Here is a 19,360-nt window from a genome sequence, read left to right on the forward strand (position 1 = left end):
AGAAGCACCAACCCGAACGCCCGTGTGTGCCCCTGAACGAAGCCTCAAACGATCTGTGTGATTACGACGTGGAATGAAAATTGTGTTGTGAAATTCAACCTTAACGCTAGCCTGGTTCGTCCATCGCCGTGCTTGCGCTGCGAATATATATATGGGAGCCCTCTCTAAATATTTCTAAAGGAAATAAATATTATTATTATATTATTAATGTTATTAGATATCATAGTTTCTTCACTGTAATTTATAGCAATCATCCAGATTTCTTAAGCTAGTCATGCATTTAACGTGTATTAGATCAACATTGTTACAACATGCTTGTGGGAGTCATTTCAAACTAGATTGCTCAGCCAGAGAAAGTACAAATGCAAGCCTCAATGTTTATTCCAATTTGGTATTCCTAAACAGATTATATTCGCAGAATTTTATGCCTGCTTGCATTTCCTGCAATTCAATGTTCAGATAGCCGAAAGCAAGCTGTAATTATTCATTTCGAAAGTGTTAAGCAATGACTATATGTCGAAGCTTATCAATGCGTTTTAGTTCCACGAACACAATTAAGTTTTCTCTCTCCCTCTCATTGACAGCCATGGAATGAAACCGTTCACTTTCATAAGTATCCGGATGCAAACATTCTGGAGTTTGTCCTGAGCATTTGTCTGCATCCTATAGTGTGCATGTTTGTATCAAGTTCTCGTGTTACAATCGCAGTGATCTACACATATTGTTATATTGCAACAAACAAATTTACTTCACTTCGTTTTCAAATCTGCAATGTGGCCATGCAGTAACGACTGCATTAATAAGCAAAAAAGAAAACTGCAAATTCAGTGTATGTGTTGGAATCTATGCGAAGTGAAGTTTTTGCCAAGTGGTCAGTTAAATGCTGTTAAAGTAACTGCGATATATACACTTTGTTTTATTTTCAACAATCCAACATGTCATCTTTTGCAAGGTTTGCTTATGCACCGCATAGGTCACAACCTTAATGTCATGTAATCTTTATGCATTACACTGTTCACAAACCATACCGAAATGCAAATGGCAGTTAATGTAGATGCATGCTGCGAGACATCAACGCAGTGACGTTTGTTGAGCAAGGAATGGTGCGAGGTGTATGCTGATGAATGAATGACGTGCTTATGTACTTATTTATTTATATACCTCGCAGGCTGCAATGTTGGAGTATTATGCAAGGGGGAATAAAAAAGTTGTTACAAAAGGAAGAAGGGCACTACATTAAGAAAAAAACCAGCAAAAAAAAGCAGTACCAATACATTGCACCAACTAGCCCAACGTGTTTTACTGGCACAACATTATACAATACTTAACAAACAATAACAGAAAAAGTTACTGCCCATGCACCCTGTACAGACGGTAAACCAGCGAAGCTGAAATGTGCAGGCCCGGTGTTTATCACTGGGTTAATTGCAATGGTCTATTCAAGTCTTTCTATATTATTGGTTATCTCTGTGTTTCTTAATGAGGTTATGCACATGTTTGGCTTGAGTTTATCACATTGTTTATTTGGAATGCCACACATTGCACTTCGCAAGATCACAATCATGGAAAGTGCAATGAGTAGTTCATTCTGTTAATCCAGCGGGTCCATCAAAGTCTTTCTGAATTATGTTACGCACTTGTGTTTTGCAATGTGTTAATCATAATGTCTATGACACAGTTATGCACTGTAGTTACGAAGTGACACACCGGGGCTGCACATTTCATTTAATTAAATACAGGGACACATTTTCGAACCTATTGGGAAGTCGGAGAGAGACTGCTGCACGCGCGCTCTGCTGCTAGAGAGAAACGACGTCACTATCGGTCTAGCCAATGGCCCACCACACCTTTGCTGTGAGATAATAATGACATCATTATCTTGTCTTAACCAAGACGAATGCAATGGCTCACACCCCATTACGCAATGGCTCATACCACTACACTTGCGTTTTTGGGATCGGACCATGAGTGTTTCGCCTAGGCATACACAGCTTCACTGTAAAGAGAATGAACACCTTTCTGCTAGAGACCAATACAATCATGAGGTGTATTAACAAATGAAAGTTTATTGAACATGCCGAGTAAATGCTGTTCGACAAGCAATAAATCGAATTTACACAAAAAGCAGAAGCAAGATCTGATGTGTGTCCATACAGATCCCAACACGAAGTGCATCCATCTCTGAAAGTGTAACAGCGGCCATGCTGACACAAGATTCTCCCAGTGTATTTGCATCTACAGCATCCATAATTTCTCTAGGCAGCCGATCTCCACAGAATGCTAGCTTCTTCTTCTACAATGCACTCTCCACATTTGAGCGTGCATTGTAGAGGAAGAAGCTAGCATTCTGTGCAGATCGGCTGCCTAGAGAAATTACGGAAGCTGTAGATCTAAAAATGCTGGGTTAATCTTGTCATCACGGCCTCTGTTAGAAATGGATGCATTTGCTGTCAGGAAACGCACATGAATTTTTGCTTCTCCTTTTTGTGTATGTTCAGTCTATTGCTTGTCAGCGAGCATTTACTCGGTGTGTACATTAAACTTTTGATTGTTAGATCATCTCGGTTTTCTTGTTTGTCCTATGTGTTCTCTGGTGCCATTTGCAGCCAGGCTATTCGTTTCTTTTTTTTTCGTTAGACTGCAACAAGTCACTTTAATGGCCCTCATGATACCTTATAAAATCTTTTATTTGGCCAATGTAGCAAGAATGTACAGTGTGAAGCAGTAAGAACACGGTACGCTAATTTCTAATTAAAAGGTTTATTGTGAAAATGCAGTGATCTATAAAGGTTACCACAAAGTAGTACAGCAATAAAACCTGATAAAGACTAGTGCTTGATGAAACCAAACATAAAAGCAGGAAAGGGAGAAAATACATATAGATATACAAGTCCAGGGAAAAAAAACGTTATCACCAAGTGTGCATGTAACTACCTTCCAGGAAATTCATTTTGTTCCCAATGGCATGGAACTGGAAGAATGTGCTTGCATAAGCAAGCTGTCAGTCCGTCTATTGGAATAACAACAGTATTTCTTGAAAGGTGCTGGCATGCAGGATTGGCAATTGTAATGATTTTTTCCTGCACTTGGAATTTTTCTCTATTTTCTTTATGTAGCATTTTTATTTATGTTTGGCTGCATCAAGCACCAATTTTTATCTATCCTTCAAAGATGTCTTTCTTTTTCTGGGGAAAACTCGGGGAAGGCAGGAGATGGAAATTAAAGACGATGAGCAACATGAGAACAAGGTGAAAGTAGGAGCCAACGTTTCCACACGTGGACCTTGAAAAAGACAAGTCCATTTGTCGAAACGTTGGCTCCTGCTTTCACCTCGTTCTTGTTTTGCACATCGTCGTTTTTTTTCTGGTAATTTATATAACTCACCCCATTTTTGCAAATGAACCTCATTTGAAAGTTAGTCCTCATCCATATCTAGTGACAACCTGTTGATACTGCTTCATGTTATGCACTCTTGCAACATTTGTGTGTGTGTGTGTGTGTGTGTGTGTGTGTGTGTGTGTGTGTGTGTGCGTGTGTGTGTGCGTGCGTGCGTGCGTGCGCACGCATGGATTTGGATGTGAGATCGGGCCCTTGGGCAGAGGTATCATTCTTCTCCTGTGCAGCCTTATGAATTCATTAACTATAGTGCAACAGAAATGCGATGGACAGGAACGAAGTGAACACACGGAGCGCTTTGTTCTTGTTTGTTGTCTATCTGTTGCACTTTAGTTAATAATGAATACACACAAACTCATCTAGTTTTCAGTTATTATGTCAGGCTTATAAGCCCGCTTGTGCCCTGGAATATCTGCATGGCTATGTACCCTGTAATTTAATTTCTGGCCATGTCCTGACACGGCCAGAAATTAATCTCCTGATTTTCCTGACAATCTTGTGTGATGTGCAGGCCCAGACAGTTTCTGGTGAATCCATGCAGGGTGTTGTGCAGGGTGTAATCGCACTACAAGTGCTGCTTTGATTGCTTTCAGTTCAGCTTTTATAGGTGTAGGATTACCTGGAATGGTACTCACTTATATGGGGTTTAGTTTTATGTAGTGTCATACTGCTGTTACACTGCTATTGCCAGATCAGTGTACTATATGTGCCTTATGTTTGCTTGCATCTTCATGATTAGCAACATCCTCTATGTGTTTGGCAGTTGCATATAGTCTCCTGGCCTAATTGTTTGCCCCCGTATTCCACGGTATGGGCCTGTTGTGTTTCTGAAGGGAGGGGTAGTCGTCTTTGCATCTCATATGCTAGCTGGCATAGTATCTTGGGACGAGGTTCTGAGCTCTTGAGACAAACAATTTGTGCTGCAGGCTGCAACTCTACTCTGTCTAGGCGCTTTCTCATAGAGGTCTTCAAGCATGGTACAGTTGGAAAGACCTGTTATTACTGCCCGATGCCTGTATTCAATGAGTTGTCTTTTTTGTGTGCTGCTGGTAATTCATACCGTACCATACCTTGGACACAAGCACAGCATCTGCGATTTTCTATAGTACCCACTCGTCCACCCCCATTATTTCGAGATTATTCTTTTCACCAGGTGTGGAAGTTGCGTCCAGGCATTGTATAATTGTTTCACCCACTTGCTGGCTCTGCTGTCATGGGCTTACACTAGCTGAGGATTTGTGGATGTTGACTTGCGGGCATATTTGTCCAGCTATGTGGATCACGATGTGCAATCTGGGGTAGTTCTTGATTCTAGTCTTTCTTTTTTTTCCGACGTCGATATGAGCTGATTTATCAGAAAGCGAGAGACCAGAGTGGCCAAGAAAGTCTGCAGTGTTGTCGAGGGCTTGTTGCATCATTCTTGATTTCTGTATAAGATAGCTTTCCCATAGACTGTAATACACCATATGCAGTAGTGTTTCTTGTAGTATGCCCGTGTTGTTGGTGTGTGTGGGCCAAATGTACCTCCAACTCTCACCTGGAATTTTCTGTCTTTCAGAAAGTTACTGTTTAAGTGCTCTACCAGAAATGTTTTTGCTCATCGTTCCTCTTATTAGAGCAGCATGAGGTACTGCTGTTAAAAGCCTCTTCACTCTCTTCATTCTTTCATAAGCGGTATTACACAAAGTCCTGCAGTCAAGTTTCTGCTGCTTATGGCCCACTCATCTCTGCCAGAAGGGACAACTCTTGAAAAAGGTTTTCTTTGTGCTATGTGTGCGACGTAGTATGAGCATTCATACCTTGACATTTATACATCTGTAGAACCAGCTTCCTGACAGAGTACTTGCTATACCTGATCATGCTTGTTTGTGCAATGCTGTTGAACAATACATATTGATGCAATGAATATTTACACACTCGAATTATCACGAAAGATGGTTGTTTTACAATTCTGCCCTTTGCTTTCTTTTGGTGTTAGATTCTGCATAAGCATGCCCCCCCTCTATGCAATAGTGTATTGAAGTGTAAGGGTTCAATAAAAGGTTATGAACTAAATCTAAGTGCAAGAGCTTTCTTTCTCACCCATGACTCCCATCAAAATGCGACTTCCATGGCTGGCAAATCAATCCCTCGCCTTGTGTTAGCAGCAGAATGCTATAGCCACAGTGGGGCAGGCGAACAAATTGAAGAACAATATTTCTGTCTATAATATTTTTTCTTGCCTGTATGCAAGTAAAGTTTGGAATAAGTTTATCTTTGCAAGAAAGCCCAGTTTGTGGTCTTTTATTGAATAAACCACATATTGTGTATAGTTGAAATGCAGAAATTCGTTCTAAAATCCTCAGGTGATATATGTTCTTGCAAGTAGCATGGTATTTCATTACTTATAAAGATAGTAATCGCAGCGGATATCGTTATATGGGTTTACACACTAATATATGTGATCACAAACTTATTAGAAACTTACTAGAAACATGTAAGGCATGAATTTTCTGCACACTTGATCAGCTGTGAACGTGCAAGAACTGCTTGTACTGGCTGACTTCACTGCACAGTTTTGATTTACTTTTCTTCAGCGTGTCGTTTTATACTGTTTTCTCCCCACAAGAACAGGCCGTTTGCCTGCTTTTCGCATTGTTGCACGAGTTGTACATAATTGTGCAGGAGGGTACGTTGTCACTGTGCCACTATAGCAAGCAATTTACTTAATCTACTAGCTGTACAGTTAATTACCTTGCAGAGCAAGTGTTCATACAGATGCATTAAGGATACAAAGTCCGCAACATAGTCAATGTTTATTGGTGTCTGTGCAAGAAAAAAAAATTTCTCCAGAGAAGAGGCGCAACTTAACGTGCATGTAATATTTTATTCAAGCCACGGATTCAATGCTATCATAGCAAATTCATTACGATAGCCTACGCTTTTGCTCTGTCAAATTTAATAAGAGGCAAGATAAGCTTTCAAGATGCATCGGGAAATTCGTGCTTGAAAACCGACAAGAAAATGCGACTGAACGGTACCGCGTTCAGCGCAACGTTGAAACTTCGGGTACTTTGCTGTATTGTAATTTGCCCTTGCCGAGGTTGAAATAATTCAAGCTGTTCCGTAAGCGCGATTTTTGCATGCTACTCAACAAAACATTGTAGCGACCTCGTCGTCTGCTGGGGATCGAACACCTCCTAGCACTGACAACTCGCAAAGGCGTACGAAGCAAACGTGAAAATGCACTTCATTTGCTGTGCAGAGTGTCAACAAACGCATAGAAATCGGAGAATGCAATCTGCGGTACAAGTTTTTTATTGTCCCTTCGCGTACGTACCGAATTCGACGATCCACGTCTCCGCGCATTGTCGATCGAGACGCCATTTTCCAAAACAAACCAGCGAAATAGCTCCTTTGGCAGCTCTCCGCGCAATTTCGACGGAAAATCGCAGCGATCGGTGCGACGGTGCGACTGTGCGACCAACCGGTTGGTCGCAGCCGAAAATCGGGGGGTCGGCACTGCGACTGCGATTTTCATCGCAAACGACGGAAATCGCACTTCCGGTGCGACGAAAATCGCATCATGTGAAACAGGCTTAACACTTTTTCGGACCAGTCAGACATGTTGGCGAACCCCCACCCGAGGCACCGCACGTCCAGACAAGTTAGCCGCCCCAACCTCGTGCGCCGCACGTGGAGCTGTTGTCCCACTGCTTGACTCCTCCAGAAAGTGCAACGGGAGCCTGGCACGGTTCCAGGTAATCTGGGTCCCGAGCGCAGTTGTTTTGCAGAACAACCCGTCTCGCCCCGCTGAGCGCCTGCAAACCCGGGGGCAACGACATGGCAAGTCATCCCTCGGACAGTGAAGCCCAGGGAGCGACCCCCCTGAGCCGAATGCGACTGTACTCGCAAGGGCGCCTACCATGGGCCGAAAATGACGACACCTGAGCGGGCTCGACGACTGGCCGAAAATGACGTGACCCCGAGACACCGAAGGGGTTAAAAGCCAGAGACACGGAGCAAAGAGAAGCATTCATTCTTTCATTCACCTCTTTCGGGCTTCTTGCCACGGGCCGCAGCGTCCAATTTGCTGCCGGCCATCAATGACTTTATGACTGTTAATTACTTCGTGTTCTTACTCTAAATAAGCTAAATAAACCTCCACTTTTCACCTCAACATCCTCCTGAACATCGGCCAACTCCCGCCCTCGATGGCAAGATGCAATAACTGGTGGACAGCGGTGGGATTGTCCTCTAGATACAATAGTACCCAGTCACATTGGATTACCCGGGAGCGATCAGGCAGACGAATTGAAAGAACGGTTATGAACACGGCGACATTGCATTATTCCTTTCTTCAGATCTGACATTATGTACAGTCGCGGACAGAATATTATGGACCATGAAATCTAAGAAAAAGCTGAATATCTCCGCAACCTCACAACGCTATCTGGTATTTGCATTTTGGACCTCGACTAGAATATGCTAACAACGTTGTCGTGGGCAGTTTTACTGGTTACTGCTACAGGCTGCTCGGGAATTGAACGTTTTCGGAGATACCGTGTTTCATTTTATTCTGTCCGCGACTGTACATTATGAAGACAATTTCCACAGAATTGCCTCCGACAACACGTCGCGGTAATCAAGCGGTACGATCTATTCTGTATCTAGGGCAGTACAGAACAAAAGTGGAGACTGTCCGCTAGCTTTCCGAGAGACGTCAAAACTTTATTAATCGACTTCGGCTAGGTGTGGCCTTCACCACCCGCTTCCTACATAAAATAGGGCGCGCTGAATCATCGTGTGCTTGTGTGGTGAACCAGGTGAGGTCATCTCATTTGTATAGCTTGTCCGCTTTGTGACCAGCAGAGGTGAAAAATGTGCATCAAATTTACAGCAATTAAGAATCATGCCCTCCTGTTAAGGTTCATTCTGGGACCATGGCCTTCTCTTGACATTGTAAAGAGGGCATTAGGACATTCTTTGCTTTAAGTAATTTCATTATTTCTTGCAACGTAGCCTCAAATACTCCGTTCGTACCTCTGCTTTTTTTCAACCTTACGCTCAAGCGTCACATTACGTCCCAAACTATTTTTGCCTTTGTTTTTCGTTTTTCAAGTCATCTCCAACATTCAAAGCGCTTTAATCCATATATAAATGAAATGAAATGGTCTAGCAAGAAGCACATGCTTCCAGCCTCTCCCCGATACCCCCGCTAAATATTATTTTTACGGGCGCGTTTGATATTTCAATGAGCACAAGCACCTGTTCTGCTCCTCATATCGTCCACGTACTTTTCATTTGGCCACGTAGACTGCCTTTTAGTTGAGCCACCTCTACGGACTTATCAATAGAATGTCGCATTTTATAAATGAGCTTGTTTATCGAATTTGTCCCCATGTTTTTGCAGAAAAATACATCTGTCATACCAGCTTTGCCGTTATTATACTCTGTACATGCCGCAACTTTCGTAAACAAAGTCGAGACCAAGCCCGATAGCGACAGCGCATTCTGGAATGCTGGCTCTGCCGTATGCATGTTTCTTGTTGTTTCTTACCTTCTTCCACTGAGTTGTTTAACAGGATAGGGTTTCCTGTCCAGTTTACAATTTGTCCTTCATTGTCAAAGTAGACCTGCAAAAAGCCGAGAAACTTTCCGAACCAGTAGTCTTGCACGACAAGACCTCTGCTACCGTCACTTCTGTTCACTATGGTAGGGTAGTCTCCTTCTGGAACGTTTTCCTTGGGAAAGCCTTCACCTGTAATTAAACATTTCGGCGCTGTGTTCAGGGAGCGGCCGAATATATTCAACGATTTTGCAAAGAATCTGGCAAGCACTAAACAGGCCGACTTATTCTGACAGCGTGTTGAGAGCAGGAAGTTTAACACGAAAAAAATGTCGTACGCGACAGTTAATGTTTGGCTGCGTGTGTTTTATTCTCTTTCGTTCCTAAGCAATGGTCATAAGCCAGCAATTACCGACAGGTAGGGCAGATTACGTATCTCGCGTCGTGTTTTCAAATCTGCCATTAAGAGTCAATGCGCATATACTTCATAGGTCATGGCTTTACCAAGTAGCGTTAACGCTGCGTTACTGCGTTTCAGGCCACATCAAGCTGCATATATGGAATTACTAACACACTGCATAACTTCCAACCCAATATCCAGGTAAAAACGATAGTTGCAATGCACAAAATTATGCCAACAGGAAAAATACATGTATGCAATGTTTCCCGATGCTCAGGAAGTAGTACCGAATATTTTTGTTTCTTAAGAATATTTTGAATGTTCTATTTTGCGCCCCCAACACTGGATTCTAACTGAAATCTTGAGTGTAGCGTTTTCCTGTTGCATACAAATTCCTAATGGCTAAGAGCGTCCCTAGAACGATTCCTGAAAAACATTTAAGAATGTGTTTAAACGCGGAGGGTATCTCCAGAGTTCGTGAAAGGACTCTGGTATCGCTTAAGTATAACTACTTAAAAAAAAAAGATTATCACAGCGCAGAACACTGAAGCTCTGGGTTTTTGAAGCTTGCCTTTCTAGCGCGCCATGGCCTGCTTTGTGACATAGGTGCCGACTACGGGGGGCTTCGGGGCTCGAGCCCCCTCCGGAGTTTCCCGCGGGGGCTCGAGCCCCGAAGCACCCCGTAGTCGGCAGTTTTTTGCATTCCGCCTTAAATCATGGTTAGCCTTAGTTTAGTAATCAACTTCTGAAATATTATAATTACCAAAGTGTTCTGTTACTGGCATCATTTGAGGTTTCTTTTGGGTTGGTTCTACCTTTTCACTGAAAATTTTATTGCAGCTAAAAGCTTACTGCATCATTGTTGACGCGGACGTGCACGGCTGGTAAATCACGTTTTCGCTTTATTTGTGCAAATCCTGACAATAGGAGGAGAAGCGCATTAGCGCATCAGCGGCGGCTACCTAATCCGTATTTTTTCATTTCAACATTTTCTTTTATTGCCACTGTGAACGTCATGCACAGTCACAATATATGTAAATATACAGGGTGTCTCAATTATCATGCACCAAGATGTAAAAATAAGCAAATGCCACGCAGCTAGACAGAACCAAAGTAATGTTGTTTGCCGTCGCTTGGAGATACTCGGATTAGTTTTTTTTTTTGCATTCCGCCTTAAATCATCGTTAGCCTTAGTTTATTAATCAACTTCTCAAACATTACAATTAGACGAAAAGTGCTGACGAGAAAATTGCAGAGCAACATAAAAAACTCCCGATACAAGGAAGAAAGGAAGGAAAAAGTGGAGAAGGAAAGGCAGGGAGGTTAACCAGTTTAGCTTAACCGGTTTGCTACCCTACACTGTCACTGTCACTATTTGTTACTATGCTATTCTATGTTACTATTACTATGTCCCTGTCACTATTTTGTTAGCATAAAACTGGGCGCACTGTTTTAATTAACCTGTCACTGTCTGGCTTCTGTATGTTATCTACGTGTATTCTAGGCACGTAAGTCATTTCATGTATCACCGTTTGCAAAATAGGCTCTTAGGCGTGTGGATAAGTGACCACATCAAGATTAAATTTCTCTCTCTCTCTCTCTGACTACGACCTTGTATGCAGTACGCTGTTTTGAAGTCACTAAATATTACACTTTTCTTTTCACTTTTGAAACACTGCAAGACCCCCGTCTGAATATTACCTAGTCATTATCGGTGGAATCTTAAGCGTTCACAAAGTCAGCCCACCCGCAGAAATGGTAAACGTAACCATGACGCAAAAAGGCCGGGAAGAAGAGAGAGGTGCTGCTGTGACTAACCGAAAAAGGAGGTAAATTTCTGGGCAACAATATCACTCTGCGAATCCACGTTTGCAGCTTCTCACTACAAATCAAGTTGTGTCCGAGCCGCTTCCAACAAGAAAAGGAAGGAATGTGAGACGATTCAGTACCATGATACAGAAACGTGTTTGTGTGTCCGCCGACGAGTAGATCCAATTGCTTCACTTGCTCCACGATTTCGATGTCTCGTGGGTATCCCGAGTGCGTAATTGCCACAAACACTTTTATACCATCCTCCTCGAGCTTTTCTACTTCTCGTTTAATGCTCGCAATTTCATCTTCAAACTCCACTTTACCTGTAAGAAATAGGAGCACGACGTAAACCAACTTTTATTGCCAAGTTTGCCGTTGACACCAACATAATCTTGCGCACTATATATAGTCCAGTTTTTGAAGTGTGCTAGCCTGAGTTGCCGTTTATATAGCCCACCTGTGCCTCCTCCTGCGTGAGTGTTTTGCTCACTCTCTCGCTCTTTCTCCTCTCCCCACAGTGTAGGACAGCAAAACCTGACGCTCTTCTGGTCGACGTACCACCCTTACCTCCCCTATTTTCGGTTTTTTTTTCTCCTATGCACGTGCTCAAACGATTGGCACATTCTTCAATGCATAGCGCTGTCATTTCTATTCTATAATTTTTAGGTTTGTAAAAATGTTCATTGCCATAGCGGAAACTCCGGAAATAGAACAACATAAGCTGTCCATTGGACGCGATTGGTTGAGGCTAGTTTTACCACGATTAAACTGCATGTCACGATTGCATTGGTGCAGATGCGTGAGCGCCGCAGTTTGTTTTCTTTCTTTTTTTCCCCTTCTACACGCGTATTTCCTTTCGTCAACTTAGACTATACATTTATATTAGCCAAGTCACGACTGTTTTCTTAGGTAAAGCTTAATCTTTTTGAGAGCGGCATTCCGGGCAAGTTGGTAATCCATTAATCAAGTGATATTGCGCCACAACAACAACAAAAAACGACACGGACGTAAGAGAAGATGACACACCAAGCGCTTTTATTACGGATATTAGAACTACGCGGTAGATATGCTAATTATTATAGGGTTCACAGGAGGTGATACGCATAGCAATCTGCGGTCGAAATAAACGTGCTGCCGCAAATTAGGGCTAGAATTAAAAAAAAAACTTTTGGGTCTTAGGACGATCATAGTTCAGTAGATTTTATTAATATTATGCTGTCTATTTCGATGGACCGGCGCCTGTTCTACTGAAAGATCTCCAATGTGAATGCAGGGCGAGAATTCTACCTGTAAACTTGGCCCAGTGATCAGCAATTCGCTTCCAAGCAATACTTTTGACGTTGAGGAGGTTGAACTGCTTGTATAACGCTCTCTTTTTCGCGGATTTTTGATATGGCCTACTGATGCGAGCCCAATGAACGTAAAAAACCCCCGTAATAAGGCTATAATGTAGCCCCCGACAAAGCATCTGAAAGGTTCTGGGATGCTGAGAAAAAAAAAGGAAACGGTGTATCAGCTCCCAAATCACATCACTGAAGATAACGCTTGTGCATATCTGAATGCCGAATAAAGGAAATTAACTAAGGTAATGGTCGGTACCTTGTGAGGATTTTTTTCCCACTCTATTCTATTTCTTATCGCCTACTATTCACGGCCGGCAAATGCATTGGGCAGTGTTAGGATCGGCCCGCAGCACGTGTTCCAATCCAACCTGGACGGGGCGCACTTCAGAGAACTGCGGATAACCGGCAGCTACGTGGCGCGGGGTCAGCTCAGGGGAGTTCTGAAGGGGAGGTAACTGGCGGAACCTCTCCATGAGCTTTTTGAGACACCAGACAATGTGCTACCCGGCCGCGCCATCTGGGACGGCTCAGAGTTCTACGAAGCCCCTCTGACGTCGGCTCCGGACCATTACACCTGTGTGTGTGTGTGGCACGTGTATGTAAGCCCTCATCCTCCTCCAAGTCGAGAGCCCTCATCCTCCTACAAAAGGACGGGTCATCTTCAATGACGTCGAACTATGACGTCGAGCCGAGTGCTTATAAGTAGCGATTGTCGGCTGCTAGTGTGTGCTCGTCATGTGCTCATTCGTTGTCGTGCTCGAAATGTACTCCTGAGCTGTTTGCTGTATGTTAGTCTTGCGGGCTCCATTTGGGAGTCACGCTAGACTGTCGATGTATGTCTTGTCTGAGATGTAAATAATGTAAATAAATCCTGTTCACCTAGTTCCCCCCGAGTTCATCCCTACAGCTACGAGTGCCAAATCTTACATCTGAATGGCAGCGGTGAGATCGGCCTACAGCTCGTAGACCGTCCGACAACTCTAACAAATGGTGGCAGCGGTGAGATCGGCCTACAGCTCATAGATCGTCCGACAACTCTAACAAATGGTGGCAGCGGCGAGATCGTCCGACGAATCTAATAGCAGAGCGCCACTCATACGACTTACGAAGAGCGAAAAGAAATCGCCACCTTTTCTCGAAGCAGGACTTATCGGATCTATAATGTTGACTAAACTCCAATTGCCTATCATGTTTAGGTATGATTTTTCTCTTTAGTTATAACAAATTTATTTATCTTAAAGTGCACCCAGTACACTGATTGTCAATAAGCTACTATGCTCCTCCCAAGCTTATCACAGTGGCATCAGATCTACCAAGTACCTAAAGACTGATTAAAAAAAGAATGTACAATAAGCTGCAGTCACTAAACAAGCTTTACTTACGCAGCTGCACCCTTTAGGTACGTCAAAATATACAGCGTTCTATATTATTTTGTGTAAGTGAGCTTGAATAGCCAGCATAGCACTTAGTATTACTGACGCTCTTTTTTAATAAACTTTTTGTATTTTATGTATTTTGCAGATTGCAGAAGAGCGTTAGCCAACAATAACCCGTCTTTTGTCATTTTACTGAGCGTTTCGACGTATACCCTGACAGAATTATGTAGTACTCAGTTCGCCTATTCCTATAACTCACTTGTTCTTGTTACTGAAAGCACTTAACTACGCCTCAAAGCCACTCCTCGAAAGGAGGAGAGTGAGTGCTCGTTAATTTTGTTCTCGTTGATAGAAGCTGCAGATTATCCACCATCTGAAGCCGGCGCCTCGGAATGCAGCCCTCATCGCTGACTGCGAAGGGTTCTGCATCAAGTAACAGCTGCATTAAATATAGTGGTCAAAATTTTACCAGTAAATCGATAATTTTATTGTCATTAATGTTATCTAATCATCCAGAGCAGACACCTGCACCGTATTTCGTGTCCATCTGGTTTAAGTGACGCACCTCTGAGCCAACTTTTACAAGCTAAGCGTAACATATATAAAGAATTCTGTGATTATGCCACAATATTAGTTCTTTGAGCTTACCAGTATTCGACAGAAATCGAGTTTCGGGAAGTACTGCACCTACAATGCCCACAGATACGCCGTTCACCTTGATCGTCACTGATTTCGGAAGGCTGATATTTCGTAAAGCCGGCTCCTTCGAAAAGTCCGTATTCGTGCTTACGACGGTCACGTTAGCTTTTTCCATGGCTTCAAGAAACAGCGCGAGCGCTTCTGGACCGTCGTCGAACTCGTGGTTCCCAAGGCACTGGAATGCATGCGAGAGAAAAAAAGAAGAAATATACTAGTAACAATGAACTTGTCTTAGGGCGATTGTGCGCTCTGGTGAGTAATGAACTTGAATATATATATATATATATAAATATATATATATATATATATATATATATATATATATATATATATATATATATATATACTATGTATTCATTCTGTTTTGCATTCCTTTACTTATACATATGCAACAGGGCATCAGCCTGTCCCTTCAGACATTTAGCAAATTTCAACATATCCATTTCAGGACCGCCCCGTTGTTGCATCTCGACGCCTTTGTTCGGCAATTCTAGTGACACGTGGTGTTGGCCAAACGGATCGCGACCACACCCAATTTTCCTCTAAAATAAAAGGTTACCGAACTTTAGCGAAAGATTGAAGCCCCAACATTGCAGCTAAACATTGCAGATATGCCCTTAGAACCCGCAAGTTAAGACTTTTCTGTCTGTTTATTTGTCCCCCTCCCCCGCCTCTGTTAACCTTTATTTTTCTTTTTTAAACGCACACGTGCGTGTTTGCGAGCTGGCGTAGTGAATGCCGCCCGCAAGCGTTGTCTGGTGTTGCTCAATTAAGACGAAAACTAGTAGAAAAGACGCATATAGAACATACAAGGATTACACAGGACATGCGCACTTCTCATATCTTGGGTACGCATCTTAATCGCTTCTTCTCATCTTAGTTTAACGTTTATCAACTAGCCCGTCCTTAGACTTGATACTGCTGAAATTGCATTGCTTGAAAACAGAGTTCCTAAGCCACCCAATAGAGGCTGAAGTAGAATTAAGGACTGACGTTAGGAACAAGATCAGAACCAACCCTCTCCCCAGAAACATGCATCCGGAATATAATGTCGAAAGGAGAAAGGCAAGAGCTAAAGCACTCTTGCAGGAAATAGAACAGCAGAACCAATTGGCAGCTGTAGTTGATTCAGCCTGGGTGAAAGGTAAAGAAGCATATACGGCCATTGTCTCAAATTATCAAGGGAAGGTGCAAGATGCTATCACTATTTTTACCAAGGACCCCATGAGGGCCCATGATGTCGCTGAAAGGCTTGGCCTGACAGTGCCAACGTGGGAGCGGCCCACCTTGACTTAAGAAGTCGAGCCTCCGGACCTCATTCCAATAAATGTTTTCACACACACACACCACATTTCATTCAAATGACGTTTCACGTATCGTCTCCGACTGGGAGAAGATGGAGGACAAAAGTAAACCATTCTTCTAGCAAACAGTTCTCGCCTTTATTTTTTCTGGTAAGGGCAAATTACACGCTTTAGGAGAGTAAGCGATTACTTGGCATGCTGTACGTTAGCTAAATACTGTTTATATAATAACTATTTTTGAAGCGACATTGTGGTAATCAGTTTCCAGGTATATAGATAATGCCCAAGCATTACTAGAAACAAGAAATATGAACATACCATCTAAGTTAGAACTTTCAACCCATTCTATAAAAGCACTAATAGAGAGGTAATACAGAGCAAAATTATTGCTCTTAAATTCTCGTATCCTCGCCCCCCTGCCTTGTAGTCCGCGCCGATCCGGCCCTCTGTATGTTTTATGAATATGGAGGTCTCAAATGCTCTTTGTCTGAGAGGTCTCAGCAACATCAGCTTCAAATACCGTTTTATTTCTGTGCATGTCTATATCTGGAATACTGTAATAGCATACGTCACTGCAGTCCTTGCTACAATGAAATCACAAACATATTACCGGCGTATAGAACTCACAAGGAACAAAAACAACTAAAGTTTAGAGGAGCACGTGTACTTTCTTCGTAGAGTTATTTCGCCTTCGCTGAAACGTTCCGTAATAGGTCAGGGATGATATAAAATGCAACAATTAAGGAAGGGAAAATCTGACGTCCACCCGTTCGTAGCAATTGCTACAAAGAAAACCCATACGAGTTCCTCGAAATACGGGTTCCTCGAAAGAGGAACCCGTATGGAACTTTTGCGGGTTTTCCCAGAATTATTACGTCAAACTCGTGCATTTCCTTCGTGCTGTCGACAAATTCGACTTCGCCCTGCCATGTGCTAGCTGTCTGGTTAGCCCAGATGCTCGAGCGGCTGCCCCGGAAAGGCGGTGGTCCCGTGTTCGAGTCCCGGACCAGGACGAATTTTTCTTCAACTGTGATGCTTTTCTTTCGAGGAACCCGTATGGGTTTCCTTTGTAGCAATTGCTACGAACGGGCGGATGTCTGATTTTCCCTTCTTTTACTACTTCTCTCCACCTTGCGGGTTTCCGCAGAATTGTTACATCAAAATGCAACAATGATTGGTGAATGACAATCACGTGACTCTGCAGCTCCCTGATATCCGCGTACGCTATCTGGAATAAGCCTTGAATAACACCGAAGTTTACAGTGGCATTACCTGGCGATGTTCACGCGCATTACAGTGGCGAAAGCGCTTGCGCTCACATATGCTTTAACGGCAAGATGTTGCACCTTTGTAGTAGGTAGACGTGCATCATGAACGGTATGTCCATGGTGTATTGCATGGGAGGACTAAATATTCGGATGAGCTTTAATTTTGCATTTTATATGGCATCTTATAAGTGATATGTGGTCAAACTTTAGTATGTGTGCGTGTGTGCCAAGTTGAGGGACGCCTCCCTTGCCCAACAGCAAATCACTTTACTAAACAACCTTCGATACGAACAGTTTCAAAGCTTATCAGTTTTACATTATATATATATATATATATATATATATATATATATATATATATATATATATACAACCAACAATGACGCCAAGGACAACATAGGGGCTATGACTTGTACTTACTAAGTGCATTAAAGAAATAATAAATTAATGGAAAGTGACGAAAAACCAACTTGCAGCAGGTGGGGAACGATCCCACGTCTTCGCATTACGCGTGCGGTGCTTTACCAATTCAACTACTATGGCGTCGTTTTCCCATCCAACACGAGCCAGTCAGCTGGCGAAGACTGCAAGCAGGTACGTTCTTCAACCTCCACACACTACACAATATGTTCCCTACCCAGTACAGGGATACATGTCCGTGGTGCAGGGCAACCCCCCCGTTATACCACATCACGTGGGAATGCAAGCGTAATCTCGCGTTCCATAAAGTAAATAACCGAAGTGCGATACAATGGGAGAGTCTGCTCACCAGCAGCGAGCTTGCAGCCCAACGCGCAATTGTGCAGCACGCCTGCGAGGCAGCAAGACTCGGCAGTACCCTGGAGCAGGGGCGCCGACCTTGTGAAGCGGCCAGGACTCAAGACATGAAGACACCGGCCCACCACCATTCTCTCTAAGATATAGAGCAATAAAGTTTTTCCATTCCATTCCGCATCCACTTACTTGGGTATTTAAGTTTTTACTGCTAGAACTAACCCTGGGAGCAAATCTCTTTCTTTTCGTTTGTTGCATAACCAGGGTCTCGAATCCAGCAACATTGATGCCTTCCGGCAGCATGTGGGATTATTAACCAGCTGCCTTCATCCCCAAAGGTCACGTACATGTGACGCCTGCGGCAGAAAGGATGTTTGTGAATGGTGGCGCTGGCTAACACTCCCATGGTTCTATATATATAGTTGTTTGTGTGTGTGTGTGCGTGTGCGTGTGCGCGTGCGCGCGCGCGTGTGTGTGTGTGTGTGTGCGTGCGTGTGTGCGTGTGTGTGTGTGTGTGTGCGCGTGCGCGCGCGCGTGTGTGTGTGTGTGTGTGCGTGCGTGTGTGTGTGCGTGCGTGTGTGCGTGCGTGTGTGCGTGTGTGTGTGTGTGTGTTTGTGCGCGCGTGTGTGTGTGTGTGTTTGTGCGTGCGTGTGTGCGTGCGTGTGTGTGTGTGTGTGTGTGTGTGCGTGTGCGTGTGCGTGTGCGTGTGTGAGTGTGTGTGTGTGTGTGTGTGTGTTTAATTCTATAGAACACCCCTCAGATTGCTTGGCTAGATGGACCATAGATGTGTAGGCACGTTGTGCAAGAGTGCGTATGAGTTGCAGTCCCGGGATACTCGTATTATGTAAAAACGTCCACGCAATTTCTATCGCTTACACGTAGACACCGTCTCTTACCACGCAATCGTAATCCATGTCGGACATGACAGCCGATATGATTTTTTCCTTCAGCACAGTGTACCATGCGATTCCTTGGAAGAAGTCACCGGCATTCATAAATAAGGCTCCTGGATAATGTTTCTTCAATTCTGTGACCTGGTGTAAAAGCATGATGAATGATAAGGTGTAGGACACCTAGCATGCGCAGTAGCTATCTGCAATAAAATAAATGAAATTATGATTTGATACAACATATATTGTTCAGTATATATGTATACATATTGCTTAGAGTGAGAACATAAATGTAATACAGCGGTATTTACTGCAACAAAGAAAAGTTATATTGTTGCGATAATTGTTGACGAGTGATTAATATTTATGAGAATAATCGAACCACCAATATGATCGTAAGAATAGACGCATGTACAGAACACGCGTCAGATTTTGCAAACTCACGTCGAACAACAAAGGGTATATTCGAAGGATGTGCACAGACCTTTGCCTTGATCCGAGCAACGCCTCCAACGCAGCTCTTGCTTTTCTTATCTTCGTCGCTGCACAT

General features: G+C 43.2%; 1 protein-coding gene across 1 annotated transcript in view; it reads right to left on the reverse strand.

Annotated features, from left to right (window-relative positions):
- The window catches only part of LOC135905455 (protein 5NUC-like), a 37,819-nt gene extending 18,459 nt beyond the window's left edge, over positions 1-19,360 (reverse strand). Inside the window, exons 1-5 of the mRNA XM_070530774.1 lie at positions 19,295-19,360; positions 14,524-14,749; positions 11,294-11,479; positions 8,936-9,136; positions 7,058-7,196 (exon numbers count right to left, since the gene is read on the reverse strand). Coding sequence (XP_070386875.1) covers positions 7,058-7,196; positions 8,936-9,136; positions 11,294-11,479; positions 14,524-14,749; positions 19,295-19,360 — 818 coding nt within the window. The remainder of the gene's footprint in view (positions 1-7,057; positions 7,197-8,935; positions 9,137-11,293; positions 11,480-14,523; positions 14,750-19,294) is intronic.

The sequence above is a fragment of the Dermacentor albipictus genome, chromosome 1 (genome assembly GCF_038994185.2).
Source record: "Dermacentor albipictus isolate Rhodes 1998 colony chromosome 1, USDA_Dalb.pri_finalv2, whole genome shotgun sequence".
Taxonomy (NCBI): Eukaryota; Metazoa; Arthropoda; class Arachnida; order Ixodida; family Ixodidae; genus Dermacentor; species Dermacentor albipictus.